Source organism: Lepeophtheirus salmonis, chromosome 8, assembly GCF_016086655.4.
Source record: "Lepeophtheirus salmonis chromosome 8, UVic_Lsal_1.4, whole genome shotgun sequence".
NCBI classification, from domain to species: Eukaryota; Metazoa; Arthropoda; class Copepoda; order Siphonostomatoida; family Caligidae; genus Lepeophtheirus; species Lepeophtheirus salmonis.
This window is the reverse complement of record NC_052138.2, coordinates 33,422,481-33,437,566: the sequence shown is the minus strand read 5'-3', so window position 1 is coordinate 33,437,566 and position 15,086 is coordinate 33,422,481. Positions and strand designations below refer to the sequence as shown.

General features: G+C 32.9%; 1 protein-coding gene across 50 annotated transcripts in view; it reads right to left on the bottom strand.

Moving 5' to 3' along the window:
• Positions 1 to 15,086, bottom strand: part of LOC121123620 (uncharacterized) — a 62,213-nt gene that overhangs the window by 25,608 nt on the left and 21,519 nt on the right. For 26 of the 50 annotated variants that reach the window (XM_040718739.2, XM_040718742.2, XM_071890767.1 and 23 more), the window contains exon 1: positions 6,084 to 8,344. The exons of 13 other annotated variants lie outside the window; for them this stretch is intronic. In XM_040718739.2, the coding sequence (XP_040574673.1) occupies positions 6,084 to 6,543 (460 nt within the window). In that variant the 5' untranslated portion in view covers positions 6,544 to 8,344. Of the gene's footprint in view, positions 1 to 6,083; positions 8,345 to 15,086 lie in introns of those variants that run through there. 11 more of the 50 variants (XM_071890789.1, XM_071890774.1, XM_071890790.1 and 8 more) reach the window with 1 other exon arrangement.

The window sequence follows — 15,086 nt, the reverse complement described above, 5'->3', positions numbered from 1 at the left end:
AAATATGATTAGAGGTGTATAAAATAGGCCTTAAAAAGTGGGAGCGGTTTTTTTCCTAGTTGGCAATCTAAACAAGCTTTTTATTTTTCAAAGTTGCTATCTTTACTATTTAATTCTTAAGGAGGGAACACTTTGTATCTGGATGTTCTCTTCTCAAATATGAGATAAACATTGTTCAGCTTGGACACACCAAAAAAAAAAAAGGCTTAGGATTTACGTCCCTAACTATGTGTATATGAATATTTTATTTATAAGATCCGCTCACTTTACCATTAATAGGACTGTTGTGATCATTGATTACAACAAGTACTCTTTTATGGTAGAATGTTGTAGTCAAGTCAATCAGTCATACAAAGAAACAAAGTTTGTCTCTGACTATAGGTATAACTAATAACATAATACTAATGTTTAGAACACTAGCAAATAGCCCGCAATATGTATAAATAACAAAAGTGGATTACTTCCCCCCGATTATTATATTACTTACAAAGGCCCTTCACTTTTTTTCCATCATATTTTATTGTACATATTAGTATAATAATAATCATATGTATTATGATTTCAACCTTGTAGCAGGAGCAGTAGTAGTAGTATTAAAGCCTTTCTTCTTTCCTTTTTATTAAACTGCATTGCCTTCAAACCGAAATGTATTATTATTATTATTATAAATAATAAAACTCGCAAAAAAGTTGTAAAGGTGGTAGAGTAGAGTAGAGGAAGAAAGAATTAAATAATAAAGGTCAACACGTTTTTCTCTCCTCATTCAGAAGAACACCAAAGAGACTTGGGGGAAGGGGGAGAGAGAGAGAGAGTAGTCACTACATTATACAGGATGTTGTTAGTAGGTATCCTACACACACCAAGCTCTAAATCAATTCCAAAACCATTTTGTATATACTTATATTTATACCGGGTGGTCCATTGAAATCTCATTAATTCAATAATTAATGAAGGTTGAATAATTTAAATTAATTCATTTTGGATACATTAAAGCAAACAAATTAGTTACAAAACAAACCAGAGCTCTCTAACTTAGTTACAATTCGATCAAATGACGCTTGGATGTGATCGATGAATTTCCATCATCGCACTCCATGCACTGGGCATCTCCAGGACCACAGTCTACGCCATCAGCAAGTCCGAAACGTTGGATAGGAAGAAGGACTCTGTCAAAAAAGGTCAAACTGGACCAAGAGGAGTTAAAAAAAACAGCCCTGGTCAATCCCCTCAAGTCCATGAGGCCCCATGCTAGAGATCTCTGCGTTTCATACATGAATGTCCAGAGAACTATCAAAAAAGTGGGTAGAAAGAGCCTTGTGAAAGTGGAGAGGCGACTTTTGACATCAGCAAGAGTTCTTTTTAATCATTTTTTTTACACTTATGCCCCCCTACAGCCTGATTCCAACTGTCTCGACTACGCTTTTTGGGTACATGTGGAGGAGAAGGCCTGCAGTGTCACTCATACAATCACCGAGGCCCTCAATGGCACCATCAGTCAGTAATAGGAAGACCATGGCAGAGGACTACATCCACAGCTAGTGCCAAGCCTTCTGCCTGGAAGCCATCATTGCCGCTAAGGGCGGCTACATTAATGATTAAGAGAACTCAGACATTAATTTTGTTGAAATTCTATTATTAATTAATCAATTATATCTTGTTGAAGTTTTAAGTTCAAAGTGTTCATATTTTAATGGACCACTCGGTATATATCTTTTTACGTACGTATAAAAGTGTCATAAATGTGCTATGACTGTATTAGGATATACATATATGACAGAAAGAGGATCTTCATCATCATAATCCATAACCCCAAGGTTATAAAGAAATGACGACAGGAAAGATGGAGGCGCAAAGAATTGTAGAAGCAACCATAAATACATATGATTGTATGTATATAATTCGATCATCATGGATCTTACTCGTAAATACTCCTCCCAAAGGGTGCGTCATTCAAATGGTATATTAACAACAAACGATTAAGGGAAAGAGTGCTGTAGGTATGACGACATTACCGCAATGTCTGTCCTCAAATAACGTTAAATTCATTATTAACTTGAATGCCAGGCTAAATAGCAAGACATATTTAATATTTAAAAAAAGTAATATAATATTAGTATACATATATACATAATATATTTGATTGATATAATACGTATATTATAACAGTGTAAGAGGCACACAGTGAGAAAGAAAATGAAAATGTATTCCTATTGTCATTTTCTCTTTGATTGGAGACATATTTAATAATAAATAATAGGATTGCAATTCAGTCATACTTGGATATTTACATAGATACATATATATATATGTATATATATGCATCCACTCAGGCAGAAACTGTACTTCTTCAGCAATCTTAATTAAAAAAAGCAATGTCTTTGAATACTTCTACTTTTGCTGAGTGATAAAATTCAGACCTCTGTACTCAGACCAGTGATTCCCCACCTATTCATGAATACGGATACCTAAAGTATTTTTGTATATAAAATATGCTTAAACGAATGCTCATTTATTACTAATGTGATCACTAGCAAAGCCGCTGCATCATCAAGCTTAAGGGCTCCTGTTTGGAAATACACCGTCTTACACTATGAATGATGAACACTTATTATATTGATATCAGTAACTCAAAATGTGGGTACATATGTATTAGTGTTGAGACTCTCTCCAAAACAGGCTTTTTTATCCGTTCAAGTGATTTTTTAGACGATATTGCAGGGTGGAGATCGCGTTATCAGGCCATCGACGAAATTTAATAAAGTTTTCAAATCGTTGTGAGATTTTCTTCCCTTCCTAGATATATATGCAATATATGAAACACTTTCAACTTCATTTGACTCACTAGGAACAAATGATGGGGTTCGGCATGGAAATCATTGCTTGGTCTGAAACAGCTAATAGTTTATGTAAGAGCGAATTAATTCGACCCAAGTTCAGTCTCGTAGTAAAATTAAGTCTACACAAAATAATTTGTCTTGAAATGACTTCCTTTTTAATCACTCTGTATGACTTTAAAAAAAAAGGAATTTCATATTACCCCCTCCCCTCCGGTCCACGGTTTCAGACCGACTGAAAAAATCAATTTATACTTAACCCCAAAAACATCTTGAACAGGCTTTTAGTACGAATTGTATATTTTATATCCACACTAACCTTGACTGTCAACAGGAAAAACTTGAAAATACATATGGTAGTTTGTCTAAATACTCTTGTTTATTTCAAAAAACGAGGCATGACCAATGCTTTTATAACAAGGTTAGTCAGCAACGATTTTCAGTTCTCACTGAAAATTTACTAGCCAAACAGGACTGACGTCATTGGGATCCCAAATACAGGCGTTTAACAATGGAAAAGTAATGAAACCCCTAATAAATAAGGAATCCATGGAAAAAAACAAATTTAAATGACGACATTTTTTTTTTTACTTTTTATGTATTACATTTACCCAAAAAAATTGCGTTCAATGACGTAACTACAAAGAGCTTTAAAGAGAGACTGAATTAATAAATATGCTGTGTCTTTGCCATTATTTTTTTTGTTGCCTAACCTGGTTCTAATAATATCGGCTAGACCGAATTTTAAATGAAACCGATCTAAAACCGAATTTTCCAAGTTACAAATCCAAATGAAACTATTTTAAAGTAGGGTTTAGTTCAGTAGTACAAACAGCCTCAGAGGGATCCAGGATTTTCCAGACCGAAAGTAAACGCAAGTACAAATATACACGTATATGTATGTATTTTGACATTTCTTTTTTAAACAAAATAAATGTTATCAGGAAAACAGGTAGGAAGGATGATAGTACTAGTAATAGTGGGTTGGATGACGATGATAGTAAGCAAGTAGTAAATATTATAGAGGTCGGTCAGAGCAGAGAAAATATGTACTACATATACGTAGAGTATGATTAATAGTGTTTCAGAATATGAGATACACATTTTTTTCGTTCGTTGTTTCGTTCCTTCTTTCTTTTTAACCAATTATGAAGATGATTATAACTTATCATTTGAAAAAATAAAGACAATGATGTTTGTACACATATAAAGGTAGATAACTCAGGATTCATATTTGTGTAATGTATATATGGTATCAATTTAATAAAAGGGAGAAAGTAGGGAGAGAGAGAGTTGGGGAATTGATGATCAAACATGAATCATAAGAGCCCTGATCTTATCATCCTCGTCATAATAAAATGGCTCCTTCCTCTTCTCGGAGCAGTAATCCTGCTACTGGATGGCATATTTCGAAGAGAGTGAGAAACAGAGTCAATCACCAACCCCTCAAAGAATGTATGTCTATGTATTGTCAGTTATCCATAAAATATGCCATGTTGGTATTTAAAAGTAAAAGAAAATGAACTCTGTAATCCCCACAATTTGAAGAATGTTTGGGAGGAGAGCAGTTTAGCTGTCAAGAAGTTATATTAGATTAACTGCTAACAGCCGTGAGAAGAAGAAAATAAACACAAATCCCACTCCACAATAATATAGGCTTAAAGTGATGTCGATCCTCAATTCTAATTCCGAGTCCAAAAAGGACTTTTGCTTATAACTCCAAAGCAAATCCTCATTGTTAACCTTACTCTTTCATGAGTATACACACTTACTAGTTATTACTTTATACCTAGATGTTATTTCTTTATGAATTAAATAAATTATAGCTTGGGTATTGCAAAAAAAGGGATTTCACTTCCCAAAAATCATCATAATGACAAAAAACACTTTTTAGTTCCCCAACTTTAAAAAAATAAAAACGGGAGAGCTAAAATAATCACCCCATATTCATTACAAATGAAAACGGCTTTGGAAAATTAAAAAAAAAAAAAAATCGGTAGACACAAATGCAAATATGGGTGGGGCTTTTTTTTTAGAAAATGTAATTTCACTCTACTATTTAGATTTCTAATCCAATGGTGTCAGGTGGCAGTGAGCCGTGATCGGTTTAGGAAAAAGTCAGATAAGACCCCCCGAAAACTAAAATTTCATCACGAACCGAGCCTCAACATATGTATGTATGTAGGTAGTTATATATTCATTTCTATAAATAGCAAATGTATTTATTAGCCTAATCAATACATTGAGCATGTTTTAATTTAAGGGAAACAAACAAACAACCTAATATGATGATGGTATTGTCTGTCTCTGAACACTTCACCTCACCTCCTACTCCTACTCTTACTCTTATTTTTCATTTTCATAGTAGTCTCTCTTCCCACCTTCATCACTTCAAGAGGAAATTTTTTTGTGATTTCTGTTATTAATAAAAGCAGCAACAATATATAATACCTTTGTTAATTATTTTTATTCTCAGTAACCAAGACCCTTGTTCTTGCGTGCAAAAAAAGTAACATTTTCTCAAAACAGTAGGGGCCTACGAGTAGAAACACTCACTCACACACACTCCTAAAATGAACGGTCGTCGACACAAGGACAAAACAATTATTATTATTAATAATAATACTATGAAAAATAAATATAATTCCCATTACAGCTACATTAATATATTTATGTATTTGGTTTTTAGGTTTGAAGGAGAAAATGTGCTTTAGAAATAAATAACCTGATTTGTTTAGTCATGCTCTCTTATAAATGGGCCCACAGTCCTTTATATTATGATAACTCTCACAAGCACAGACACTTAGATAGATGGTGAGGATATTCACATAGATACGTTATAATGTAGAAAATACCTGTTGTGCAGCATACATCTCTTATACCTTATATATACATATACATGGTGTGTACAAGTTGCAACTTGTACAAGTGACATTTTCTTCGTCTTAAAATTAAAAATTATTTAATAACAACATTGGTCATTCTAAATAGCAACTATACATTTATACACAAACATTTCATTAGGATCTATTAAAATTAAATGGTCATTATGTATTAATGAGTAATAACCATGTAACTCTGGGTATTTGAACTTCGTATTGTGTTGTTACATAATACTGATATTTTAGTAATTTGTGTTAAATAGCCCAAAAATTACACACCAGTTGCTTATACAAGTAAAATTGTACACAACATATATAACTATATATGCATTAAATATTAATCTAAAAATATGAAATAATGTCTTACAGAGCCAGAGAGTACGACAGCCATCCGAGGCACGAGCTAACCGAAAGCCCTCAATATCTTCAAGGAGACGAAGGGAGCGATTCGTCTCGGAGGAATCTAAAGAATGATGTGGAGAGTGTTTGGAGCTCGTTGATGAATTTGAGGAAATACTATTACTTAAAAAATTGGGAGCAATAGAATTGACATCCTCTCGAAAGGTGAAGCTATCCATTGCGAGCACACTGTCCGGAAGAAGAAAAAGCTGATCCGGATCATTCAGAGAGTCAAAGAAACTACGATTGTCAATAAGGGGACTCGAGGGCTCACTCCACACCGTATCCAGGACTTGACACATTTTATTATGATACTCTAAATGACTTTTGATGGAGGAGACACTGCTATTCGTGGAGGAGGAGTTGGATGAGGGGGACTTGAGGAACCCGGCACTTCCTCCGCCTTCCTCTGAGTGATGCTTTCCCATACTTGACCTCTACTACTAGTATTACGTTTTGCTAAAGATATATCACAAATCCGGTGGGTGATGAAAGGGTAAGAACAACTAACTATGGTTAGTTGCTGTATATCAAAAGAGATTCCATTATTACTGATCATTCATTCACACTTGTAGCCATCAAATAATTAATCACTGATTGAGGTGAAGAAAGAAAGCACATACACAAGAAGAACATACATTCAATCAACCACAATTAAATTATTATTAACTATGCAATTGAATATGGAAACAATTAAACACCACCGCCTTAAGACGTGGATGATGCCTTGAGTGAGACTAAATACAGAATGTGAATAAATGAAAGAAAAAAAAGGATCTGTGTATCTGTTCAAAAACAACAACTACTACTACTACGATTACTTCAACAATATAATAATAAATACACTGGCGGAACAGGCCTCTCATCATCTTTTTTTCTTCCTTCCCCTTAAACATACAGTGAAAAAACCGTGCCGGGCGTGTTTTAAGGAGCGGCCTTTTTTAAAGTAACTTCATAAATAGAAGTTAACTGCGAAGAAGAAAAAGAAAAAGTCGCGAATTTTCATTCAAATTTCTTTTCAAAGTGATCAATAATAAATGGATATTATTACATGTACCTCTAGGTACAAGTAGGGGAGAAAGATGGAAAGAAAATAAGGAGGGATAAATAATTATTAATTAATGAGGAATTAAATGATAGACAAGTTTTATATTCATCAATAAATAATAAGAAGCTGAATGATTTCAACAAATACTACAACAAAAAAATAAAGAAGAAGAACTTACTCGAATAGATGCAAGTCAAACAATAAATGAAGGAGCAATTCATGAGTCATTTAGATGAGCAAAAATATAATTTGTAATACCTTGACATACGAGTTATATTCGTTCTCAAATGGAGCTCGTGAGTCAAAACAATTTATCTCATAAAAAAACTTAATAATATAATAACTTCCAAGAAGTGTTGTGTAGATCCTTATTTATTCGGTACGTTCCAGTCATAGAAATGAAATCAGTCCAGCCCTATTAGTCCTTCGTCGGACTTTCAGAACTAGAACTGATTTGGAAAAAAAAAAAGACAATAATAATATAAATTGATGTCATCATGAACCTAATTTTATAAGTTTTAGGAATAAAATGCAGGACTGAACTGAACGGGACGGCAGTCTTCAGTCCTAAATAAGGACTGACACAACATTAAAGCTGACAAAACAGTTGAAAATTGCCTTCAACTGGTAGGATATAGATGTATATTTGATATTTTAGTCAAACTCGGGGATTTAAAAGTGGTTTTTTTAAAATAGACTTGCAGCATTTGGAAAAGAACTCATTTTCTATCAGGGGCGTCCCCAGGATTTAAAAAAAATGAAATAAGCTGAACAACTTCTTTTAAAAAAGATATCTTGAAAAAAAATCAGAGGTTTTTCCCATTCAAAATTGTTTATAAGAAGCAATACTTTTACACTGTGTTAACATTAAAACAATTTATTCAAGAGGGGCTACACGACCTGGTGACGCTCCGGTCGATGAGATACACAGTCGTAAATAATTTGAATCTTCCTTCTTTTGTATACTGCCAATCATTTGTTTAAATACAGTCAAATCCGGATATAAGAAAAATACGTTTATAGTCAACTTTTTGCTCGCTTTTTTGGTATCAACTATATAGGAATTCATGGGAATGGAAGAACCATCATGATGATTTTACTTTCATATAGGTACAAATCGTATGCTGGTGTCAATATTTTAGTTCGGTATGTTTCTTTTTAAATTTATTTCACATTACTTTTCAATCAATACGGATTCACCCCGAAAAGCACTTTTGATGAACCATAAACTAAACATCCTCATGATCTGTCAAAAACAGAATCTAATCAAACATTGGTTGCCTCGAATTACGGAGTTTCAATAATTACTTATTTACATAAGAATCCTAAAATGTTGGGTTTTTTAAATATTTACTGAAAAATAGCAGTTTCCTTCATCCAGATGGAACTGTATTAACAACGCCGAAACAGCCATAAATCTAATAGGGTGAATAGATATTCCTGTAAATAAAATCAAGATGAATATTTAGAGATGTGCTCATTTAAATCAAATCAAATTTGATTTTCCCATTCGGATTATAACATATCTATCTAAAATTACACCAAATACAACAGTTGCATATAACTTTTTGGGATCTCTGTCTGCCCAACTAAGGCAAGGTGCCACGTAAAAAATCCTTCTCACCTCTCTCAATAGTAATACTATAATACATTGAACGCATCTGGAAAGAAATGAAGAAAAAGAAGACTTATCGACACGGAGTTCAAGCTAATTTGTGGATTCACAGACCTAGTAGTACTAATAAGTAATAACAGTAATATGTGCCAACAGTAGAATGACATTTTCTTATCTATCCTTCATCTTTCCTTTCTCCCCTTCAGGTAGGTAGGTAGATAGGATTTCAGCTCATTTGTATGATAAGAATAAAAATATGCTAGGAAAAATACTCAACTCTAAGAACCATCATCATCAAATATGTAATTGTTGACTTAATAATAAAAATCCAACATCTGTTTAAAAGATTGAATATATAACCTTAAGCGATATTACCATCTTTTTCCCTTTACACACACTGCAAAAACTTATAGAGATGTTAGTTATTACTTATTATTAGTTACCGAATAGGTACATAGACTTTATTACACTTATTATTTGTCTTTCATGTAGTAATCATACATGATTTTGAAGACATTCTCTCAAAGAGATAGAAAACTTAATTCCAAGAGATGATTACTAGTGTTGAAACTCGGTTCGAGAAGGATTTGTTTTTAGATGGGTCTTAAGTGATTTTTTTAAAGACAGATTTGGACCAATGATGTCGGTCGAGACCGCGGATTGGAATTTTTATCATTTTCAAACCGCGGACCAATTTTTGCACAGTCTCACTTATCCACCAATTTTCTCCCCTACTTAATTATACGAGTTGTATGGAGTGCTGTCATAAACTGGGGGAGCAAAAGGTATCTTAATTTTTTTCAGTAGCAGTATTGATCGCCTTTATGAATAGTGAGTAGCGTTGGAGTAGTCTATATAAGCTAAAAAGACTAGGGTCCTAAAAAATTCTTAAACCTAGCACCAGTCCTTATCGGTCTATTATGGTAATTTCATCAGCTGAAATACAGTAGTTACTAACTATTTCCTTTCAGCTATTAACCATAACCTCTTTCAAAGAGACAATATACCTGAAGTTTGAAGTAGGAGGTGTGTGGCTAGAACGTATAATACTCAAGAATTAAATGTTCTACCTATAATTCATTATTATTTTCTTAGTTAATTTATTCTTTCATCCTAGCTGGGAGTGAAGAAAATACAAAGGTCGCTAGGACGGTATGCCTGTTAAAAAAAGATCAGAATGAAAAAAAAAGACGGATTTGGGAATCAGTCCTATGACCGAACCAACACTAATGGTGAGTCATCCTTAGTCATTCAAATCAGACTCCCAATAAAAAAAATCTTAATTGACACTATTAAGTACACATATGAAATAGTATACTTAAAACTTCATATGACATCACTGTATTACTGTTCACACTTTGAAAGCACAACTGACGTCATGAACAATTTATCCATTATAACCGAATTTGAAATGAGACCATTTTTTTTTGTGCGACAGATAATTAGATAAGTTAATTTTCTTATGTGGCCGGTCCAAATCAAACTTACTTACATGAGTATTTATTTTGGGCCTTAAACAAAAATTTCTCCAGTTTTAGACAGAATCCGTTCATTAGCGGATGATTACATTCTATAGGAAACTTCGTACATATTATTAACACGCATAACGAAAATAAAACATCATTAGCATAAGTACTTATTCCTACATAAAAAAGGCCTTTTAAGTCATTATAATCCCCTCTGAAAAAGAAAAGGCCTCTCTATTCCAAACAATATGGTTCTACAATCTACATTCATAATTATAAATGGGAAAACACATCAAAGGATTACTTTGTTGGAGTATATAGAAGGAAAGAAAGAAAATTGGGGACTGACCTTAGTGACATAACATACTTAAATGAATAGTAGTGGTGTTTGTATAAAGGAGATGTGAACTTACCTAGAAGAGAATAGAAAGATAATATAATAATTAAGTAATATATAGATGTAAGTTACTACCATAAAAATGTATGAAAGTAAAGCCATGTCTCAAACAAAACGCATCATGATAAAATATATGACATATATACATATGTATACAATTTATATTCAATAAGTTCATTCAGGTATATATAATATAATATCTATAAACATTGATGAAATGTAGACTATCTAATTCTATACATAAATAACAGCAATCGTCGTCAATACGTCATTTCAAAAGTAAGTCGATTGACTTGAACAGAGTGAACAAAAGAAATGTAGGTATATATATATATATATATATATCCGTGCATGTATCAAAGTAAGAGGGGGGGGTAATCAATTAGGCAAGTGCCTATGTTCTATGTATTCCTGCAAACAAATCATGCAGTGTCGCACCATCAAGGTATGTACACATAGATGCTTTTAAGGTATTGTGGTTGTAATATTACACATAAAAATGAGGAAAATTCAAGTTATGATAAGTCAGCTCATGCGTGATGCATCAAAATAAAAACAATCTAGAATAAAAAATCAAGAAATGACACATTCTTTTTTTTTAAATCATATAAACGTACAGCTCAATAATTCATATTTTGATCCATTAAAGGCTTTATATTCAAGTTTCTTGGATTAGTTGAGATACCCAAGAACTCTAACTATTTTTTAGAACAGTGGTTACCCTCCTTTCAAATATAGAGACCCCTTTTAGAACAAGCAATCTGGAAACCACTTCAATTCTTAAAGTATTTTATTGATTTTTATGACCAAGAAACTGCAATTATGAATATTGAGATTATGAAATATATATTATTTATTCGGGAAGTAATTATACATTCTGTAAATTCTTCCTCAGAGAAGAAAATCCCGAGGTCACCATGATGTTTGAGGTCATTAATCAGACTTCTACAATCCTTAATAGGGAATTGTTTATGCTTTTGAGTGAAGAATGGCCCCTCCTCAAACCTCTTTGACTTTTTCCCAGCGACCTTGAACACCATTGGCATGGTATTTTTAGTTTCCTTACAAAAAATCTAGTCACTTAATAGCTAATTTGGGAATTTTAGAGGGACAAAAACTGTGTTGCGAGCAAAAAAAAAAAAAACGAAACATGTTCAATACTGGCTCAGACGTTGTGTTGAGTGAATGAGAGAACGGTTATATAAGTTTCAAAGTATGAATTTATATAACTGTGTCAATACATTTTCCCCGTGTTTTATATAATATACACGTTCGGCTCAAAATCAATTAACAACAGCATGGCATTTGTCGTTGCGGTTGGTAAACACTGGTTTAGAATCTTTATTTGATTCATGAGAATGTCCCGATAATAAAGCATTTCTAATACAATTTATCATTCTTTCATTGTGATAATGGATTTTTGCTCCCTTAGGTGAAATTTAGAGCGGCGTATTCAAAGGATTAGTCAGAATAGTTTGTTGATATAAATTGACGTAGACGAATCTATGTACAATGTAATCCGAGCTCAATTTTGAGAAAAAACATTCCAGCTTGCATTGTGTTGACGGGGGCACATGTGTGAGTGTCATGGGGCTGGGAGAAAGATTAATTAATGTACATCAATTTCAACATGAATCATACATTTTTATTTAGTTGTAGTGAAGAAAAGAAAAATAGCGCCAAACAAGGAGCATAACGAAAATAGCATATTTCTCATTCATATCATGTCTAAAAACTATCATGATTTGACCAACAAAAAAAAAAGACCTATCCACTAACAATAATTATAGTACTTTAGTAATTAATTGCTGTCCCACAAGATCTCTTCTAATTAGGGTATTTAATAAAATCCTACATATAAGAAGAAGAAGAAGGATTGCTAGAGTGAGGCCATTCAAGATCTGAACATAGTCCAATACAATTTAAGAAATTTAACATGATTCAACGTGACTAATTAATTATATTCAGCCTCTCAAATGATGATGATATGTTGAAATATAAATATAAACATATTTATGTAAAAAAACAACAGCAAGAAGAGTAAAGAAAGTTGTATTTTGATTTTTTTTTTCTTTCTTTTGTAATGACTTGCCCTTTGATATTATAGGCATGTAATGTTTATAATGGGTATATTAATCCAAGAGGGTTGTTAAAAAAAGAAGTTATTTTATTTCACAATATAATGTTAAATATTTGAGTAAATAAAGGGATGCAGGAGCAAAGGTAGTTTATGACCCCTCCAACAGATGATGATGAGAGGGAGGGGGATATAAATGAATGTTTCAAAAATTTTAGTAAAAAAGAATGACTCTTAACCAGAGGTGGGACCTTGCAACTCGACTTGGACTCAATAGTTAAAACTCACGACTACACTTTGACTTAAAGCTATTGTCTACTTGACTCAAAAAAAGCCTTAACACTATGTCTTGCCAGACATGGGAAGGAGTTTTTTTTTAGTTTTTGGCATAAATTAGATTGTAGAGTAGTTCTATAATTTTGGGAAAAAATAAGAAATCATAGGATGTACGATTTTTTGAGAGGAGAAACAATTCATCACAATAATTTTCTCCGCACTATTCTTAATCTCCCTCTCAATATTTGAAGTGTAAAAAATAAAATTGTCATACAAGATTATCGTAATCCCCCCCCCCCCTCGACCCCTCAGATATAAGAATAAATACAACTTTACCCTCAACCCATTTAACATACAGGATAAATTTTAATTCTTAATAATTACATTTTTGGCTCTTCTGTAAAATTTGATTCAAGTCAGATATATTTTTTTGTCAGACAACAAGGGTAGTTAGGCCTCCATATTATAATTACCGTCGCCAACGAAAATGAACGGTTTTTGTATCTGCTTTTGTTAGTTTGTTGGTCACCAGGATTACAGCAAAAGTTACAGATGGATTTTGATCTAACTTGAAAGGAAGATTATATATGGTCACAGTAAGAGGCTATTAAATTTTGAGATGTCAAAGTGGCACAAAATATTTTTTTTAAATGACCATGAGCGGAGGTTTGCACTCTATAGAGTGTCCATTCTAATAGAGCATGAACATTGTTTACTTATATTAGGCTGTAAATAAGGTGAAAAAGAGTGGCGCCGTATTAAGATAAAATAATAAATACAACTCCCTGAACGATAATTCTCATTATCTTATAGAGGAGACACCAGCGCCCTCAAGCAATTTATAATTATACTTATTAAAGAAAGTCACACCACCTTGCGTATTATAGACTTGAAATGAGCTATTCAATAAAAAGACGTAGGTAGGTACTAGTGATCATAGACTTAATATTAAACTTGGACTTGCAGACTTCTACTCTTATACATGTATTTTTGCGCATCAATCACGGAATAAAAATTAAATACAATTATTAAGAAAGTCGTATTTGATTAAACGATGGAGAATCAATTAACACAAGCAAACCCTCGGACCAGTCCCCCCCTCCAAAAACATCAACAGCAACATCAGAAATCAGTGACCTTGACAAAGACGGTAAAATAATCATAGTCACAAAAGAATAACAATCATAATAGGACTATTATGGCTATTACATCATCAATTCTTTTCCCTCCCTCCTGCTAATAACACTATTAAATGAGAAAATAAATAAATTAATTATACATAGAACGTTTTTCATGCCTCCACGTATTTTGAGAATAATAAGATCCACTCACACCAAATGGAAAGTTGTGCGTTTTCTTTCAATACTATTTTTATATAATATATCAACATAAATAAACAGACATACAAAACTATTCATAGCGATGGATTATAATAATTATAATGATCATAGATATGTAGTTAAGTATTTGCAATTTTATGCCTTATCATGAACCTATCATGTTTCAGACTCATGTGCTTTGTTACAACATATATACAGCATGAGGCAATGAGGGTTTGAATAACCTCAAACTTGAAGAAGAAGAGGAGTGTTTGAATACACTTATGTATACATTCTAATCACTCGACAATGAAATTCCACACATCCACCACACTACTACCCACAGAATCAACAACCATATACCTACATACAACATATTATTCTCTCAAAGTACTGTACTTTATGTCAATTACTCATATTTTTGCATCTCTATAGGTTATAAGTAGTTGAGAACCCCTTTCCCAGCATAAATTTATAGCAGGTGCGTAGTTGAAATCTGGACACTTGTAAAAGAGAGGAATAAGAAAAACACGTTAAAGGAATGGATAGTTCCTCCCATCAGCTGACAAATGTCTGAATTGACACCCCTCCTCCAAAAAAGTAACGTAATCAATCGTAAAATGGCCTCACAAAGAGATAAAAGAATCGAGATTGCTGATATACTTTGCACAAAACACACACCAATAGAAGTCCGAGATTTGACTTAGACGTACAAGCAGGCTAATTACATCGTCAGGAAGACCATTAGTGATGCTACTCGGATCAAGACGAGC